Source organism: Oncorhynchus nerka, unplaced genomic scaffold (genome assembly GCF_034236695.1).
Source record: "Oncorhynchus nerka isolate Pitt River unplaced genomic scaffold, Oner_Uvic_2.0 unplaced_scaffold_1971, whole genome shotgun sequence".
Lineage (NCBI taxonomy): Eukaryota > Metazoa > Chordata > Actinopteri > Salmoniformes > Salmonidae > Oncorhynchus > Oncorhynchus nerka.
Genome location: NW_027039356.1, coordinates 7,245 through 12,500, shown reverse-complemented (window position 1 = coordinate 12,500; position 5,256 = coordinate 7,245). Strand labels below are relative to the sequence as shown.

Here is a 5,256-nt window from a genome sequence, read left to right as displayed (position 1 = left end):
CCCAACAACAAACCTCCCAACAACAAACCACCCAACAACAAACCACCCAACAACAAACCACCCAACAACAAACCTCCCAACAACAAACCTCCCAACAACAAACCTCCCAACAACAAACCACCCATCAAACTACCCCAACAATAACTACCCAACAAACCTCCCAACAACAAACCTCCCATCAAACTACCCCAACAACAAACCACCCAACAACAAACCACCCAACAACAAACCACCCAACAACAAACCTCCCAACAACAAACCTCCCAACAACAAACTACCCAACAAACCACCCAACAACAAACTACCCAACAACAAACCACCCAACAACAAACCACCCAACAACAAACCACCCAACAACAAACCACCCAACAACAAACCTCCCAACAACAAACCACCCAACAACAAACCACCCAACAACAAACCACCCAACAACAAACCTCCCAACAACAAACCTCCCAACAACAAACCACCCAACAACAAACCACCCAATAACAAACCACCCAACAACAAACCACCCAACAACAAACCACCCAACAACAAACTACCCAACAACAAACCACCCAACAACAAACCACCCAACAACAAACCTCCCAACAACAAACCTCCCATCAGACCACCCAACAACAAACCACCCAACAACAAACCACCCAACAACAAACCACCAACAACAAACCACCCAACAACAACCACCCAACAACAAACCACCCAACAACAAACCACCCAACAACAAACCACCCAACAACAAACCTCCCAACAACAAACCACCCAACAACAAACTACCCCAACAACAAACCACCCACCAAACCACCCAACAACAAACTACCCCAACAATAACTACCCAACAAACCACCCAACAACAAACCACCCATCAAACTACCCCAACAATAACTACCCAACAAACTACACAACAACAAACCACCCACCAAACCACCCAACAACAAACTACCCCAACAATAACTACCCAACAAACCACCCAACAACAAACCACCCATCAAACTACCCCAACAATAACTACCCAACAAACTACACAACAACAAACCACCCACCAAACTACACAACAACAAACCACCCACCAAACTACCCCAACAGGTGGCAGGTAACCTAGTAGTTAGAGCATTGGACTAGTAACCGAAAGGTTGCTGGATCGAATCCCAGAGCTGACAAGGTAAAAATCAGTCATTCTGCCCCCTGAACAAGGCAGTTAACCCACTGTTCCCCTGAACAAGGCAGATTCATCTGTGGTGTTTTTGGGGACAGGGCGACGCTCATCAATGTCTTCTGCCAATACAGATCAATGGCAGACAGCTTTACTGACGTACTCAATACCTGCTTATTGATCTGTGACATGTCGTCCTGGGGTGAAATAGGACAAGCTGTGCTTAGTGCACCTCTCCTTTCATCCCACACAGTATTGATTGTGGGTCCCACAATGTAAAAAGCAAACTGGCTGTGTTTTTCTCTCACAGCTGTTATCAGTGACTCCATCGATGCCAGATGGTAGTTAGATAGAGAAGGTGAACACCACAGCTGTTATCAGTGACTCCATCGATGCCAGATGGTAGTTAGATAGAGAAGGTGAACACCACAGCTGTTATCAGTGACTCCATCGATGCCAGATGGTAGTTAGATAGAGAAGGTGAACACCACAGCTGTTATCAGTGACTCCATCGATGCCAGATGGTAGTTAGATGGAGAAGGTGAACACCACAGCTGTTATCAGTGACTCCATCGATGCCAGATGGTAGTTAGATAGAGAAGGTGAACACCACAGCTGTTATCAGTGACTCCATCGATGCCAGATGGTAGTTAGATAGAGAAGGTGAACACCACAGCTGTTATCAGTGATGCCAGATGGTAGTTAGATAGAGAAGGTGAACACCACAGCTGTTATCAGTGACTCCATCGATGCCAGATGGTAGTTAGATGGAGAAGGTGAACACCACAGCTGTTATCAGTGACTCCATCGATGCCAGATGGTAGTTAGATAGAAAAGTTGAACACCACAGCTGTTATCAGTGACTCCATCGATGCCAGATGGTAGTTAGATGGAGAAGGTGAACACCACAGCTGTTATCAGTGACTCCATCGATACCAGATGGTAGTTAGATGGAGAAGGTGAACACCACAGCTGTTATCAGTGACTCCATCGATGCCAGATGGTAGTTAGATAGAGCAGGTGAACACCACAGCTGTTATCAGTGACTCCATCGATGCCAGATGGTAGTTAGATAGAGAAGGTGAACACCACAGCTGTTATCAGTGATGCCAGATGGTAGTTAGATAGAGAAGGTGAACACCACAGCTGTTATCAGTGACTCCATCGATGCCAGATGGTAGTTAGATAGAAAAGGTGAACACCACAGCTGTTATCAGTGACTCCATCGATGCCAGATGGTAGTTAGATGGAGAAGGTGAACACCACAGCTGTTATCAGTGACTCCATCGATGCCAGATGGTAGTTAGATAGAAAAGGTGAACACCACAGCTGTTATCAGTGACTCCATCGATGCCAGATGGTAGTTAGATAGAGAAGGTGAACACCACAGCTGTTATCAGTGATGCCAGATGGTAGTTAGATAGAGAAGGTGAACACCACAGCTGTTATCAGTGACTCCATCGATGCCAGATGGTAGTTAGATGGAGAAGGTGAACACCACAGCTGTTATCAGTGACTCCATCGATGCCAGATGGTAGTTAGATGGAGAAGGTGAACACCACAGCTGTTATCAGTGACTCCATCGATGCCAGATGGTAGTTAGATAGAGCAGGTGAACACCACAGCTGTTATCAGTGACTCCATCGATGCCAGATGGTAGTTAGATAGAGAAGGTGAACACCACAGCTGTTATCAGTGATGCCAGATGGTAGTTAGATAGAGAAGGTGAACACCACAGCTGTTATCAGTGACTCCATCGATGCCAGATGGTAGTTAGATAGAAAAGGTGAACACCACAGCTGTTATCAGTGACTCCATCGATGCCAGATGGTAGTTAGATGGAGAAGGTGAACACCACAGCTGTTATCAGTGACTCCATCGATGCCAGATGGTAGTTAGATAGAGAAGGTGAACACCACAGCTGTTATCAGTGACTCCATCGATGCCAGATGGTAGTTAGATAGAGAAGGTGAACACCACAGCTGTTATCAGTGATGCCAGATGGTAGTTAGATAGAGAAGGTGAACACCACAGCTGTTATCAGTGACTCCATCGATGCCAGATGGTAGTTAGATGGAGAAGGTGAACACCACAGCTGTTATCAGTGACTCCATCGATGCCAGATGGTAGTTAGATGGAGAAGGTGAACACCACAGCTGTTATCAGTGACTCCATCGATGCCAGATGGTAGTTAGATAGAAAGGTGAACACCACAGCTGTTATCAGTGACTCCATCGATGCCAGATGGTAGTTAGATAGAGAAGGTGAACACCACAGCTGTTATCAGTGACTCCATCGATGCCAGATGGTAGTTAGATAGAGAAGGTGAACACCACAGCTGTTATCAGTGACTCCATCGATGCCAGATGGTAGTTAGATGGAGAAGGTGAACACCACAGCTGTTATCAGTGACTCCATCGATGCCAGATGGTAGTTAGATAGAAAAGGTGAACACCACAGCTGTTATCAGCGACTCCATCGATGCCAGATGGTAGTTAGATAGAGAAGGTGAACACCACAGCTGTTATCAGCGACTCCATCGATGCCAGATGGTAGTTAGATAGAGAAGGTGAACACCACAGCTGTTATCAGCGACTCCATCGATGCCAGATGGTAGTTAGATAGAAAAGGTGAACACCACAGCTGTTATCAGTGACTCCATCGATGCCAGATGGTAGTTAGATAGAGAAGGTGAACACCACAGCTGTTATCAGTGATGCCAGATGGTAGTTAGATGGAGAAGGTGAACACCACAGCTGTTATCAGTGACTCCATCGATGCCAGATGGTAGTTAGATAGAAGGTGTAACACCCAGTCTGCTCTCTGTGCAACCAACACAGTGCATTCCATTGTCTGGCCTACCAGTATCAGGCTGTTCCTGTTCCTCCTTCACCTCCCTCATCCCCCCCTTTCCCTCTCCTCCTCTCCCTCCTCTCCCTCCCTCATCCCTCCTTCCCTCTCCTCCTCTCCCTCCTCCTAATCTCCCTCTCCCTCCTTCTCCTCCTCTCTCTCTCCTACTCTCCTCCTTTCCTTCCTTCCCTCTCCTCCTCTCCCTCCTTCTCCTCCTCTCCCTCTCCTCTCCTCTCCTCTCCTCTCCTCTCCCTCCCTTCCCTTCCCTTCCTCTCCACCTCCTCCTTCTCTCCCGCCCTCCCTCTCCTCCTCTCCTCTCCTCTCCCTTCCCTTCCTCTCCTCCTCCTCTCCCTCTCTTCTCCCTTCCCTCCCTCCCTCTCCTCCTCTCCCTCTCCACCTCCTCCTCTCCCTCTCCACCTCCTCCTCTCCCTTCCCTCCCTCCCTCTCCTCCTCCTCTCCCCCCTAGCTTGTATTTATCCAGGAAGTGTCTCTCACCTCTGATATATGACAGTCTGAACCCCTGAGCCAGTCCTGAGCTGTTGGCCTGTGAGTGGAAGTAGAGCCAGACTCTTCCCCTGGAGGAGATGAAGGGAGGTGGGAGGAGGGAGCCACACACCCGGTACTCCTCTCTCCAGGTGGGTCCTAGGAGCAGCCAGTCCCCCTGACACTGACCTGACTCCTCCAGGTCAAAGTTAGGGAAGCTGGGAGGGGGAGGAGGACACAGGGAGACAGACGAGGGACATGGGTTAGACAAAGGGTTCAGGGAAACATGGTCTTGGTAGTGTCTACGTTGATCCTTCACCCCAGACACACGCTAGATGATCTCATCGGAGCAACGGGGAATGAGGGACGTGTTCAACAGGAAGTGTAGTTGCAGGAGGAGGAAACAGGAAGCACTGACAAAAGCATTACATCATCCCTGATGGCTCAGCTACTCCGGCGAGTGCATTAATTGAATGAATGAATGAACGTGTGTGTGTGTGTGTGTGTGTGTGTGTGTGTGTGTGTCTGTGTGTGTGTGTGTGTGTGTGTGTGTGTGTGTGTGTGTGTGTGTGAGTGTGTGTGTGTATGTGTGTGTGTGTGTGTGTGTGTGTGTGTGTGTGTGTGTGTGTGTGTGTGTGTGTGTGTGTGTGTGTGTGTGTGTGTGTGTGTGTGTGTGTGTGTGTGTGTGTGTGTGTGTGTGTGTGTCTGTGTGTATGTGTGTGTGTGTGTGTGTGTGTGTCTGTGTGTATGTGTGTGTGTGTGTGTAT

At 48.3% G+C, this 5,256-nt stretch overlaps 1 protein-coding gene across 1 annotated transcript in view; it reads right to left on the bottom strand.

The window, feature by feature from the left end:
* The window catches only part of LOC135567511 (low-density lipoprotein receptor-related protein 3-like), a gene marked incomplete at its 5' end in the record, with an annotated part of 36,791 nt that extends 31,971 nt beyond the window's left edge, over positions 1-4,820 (bottom strand). The window contains 1 exon segment of the mRNA XM_065014875.1: positions 4,502-4,820. Within this exon segment, the coding sequence (XP_064870947.1) occupies positions 4,502-4,820 (319 nt within the window).
* Between the last annotated feature and the right edge of the window lie 436 nt (positions 4,821-5,256).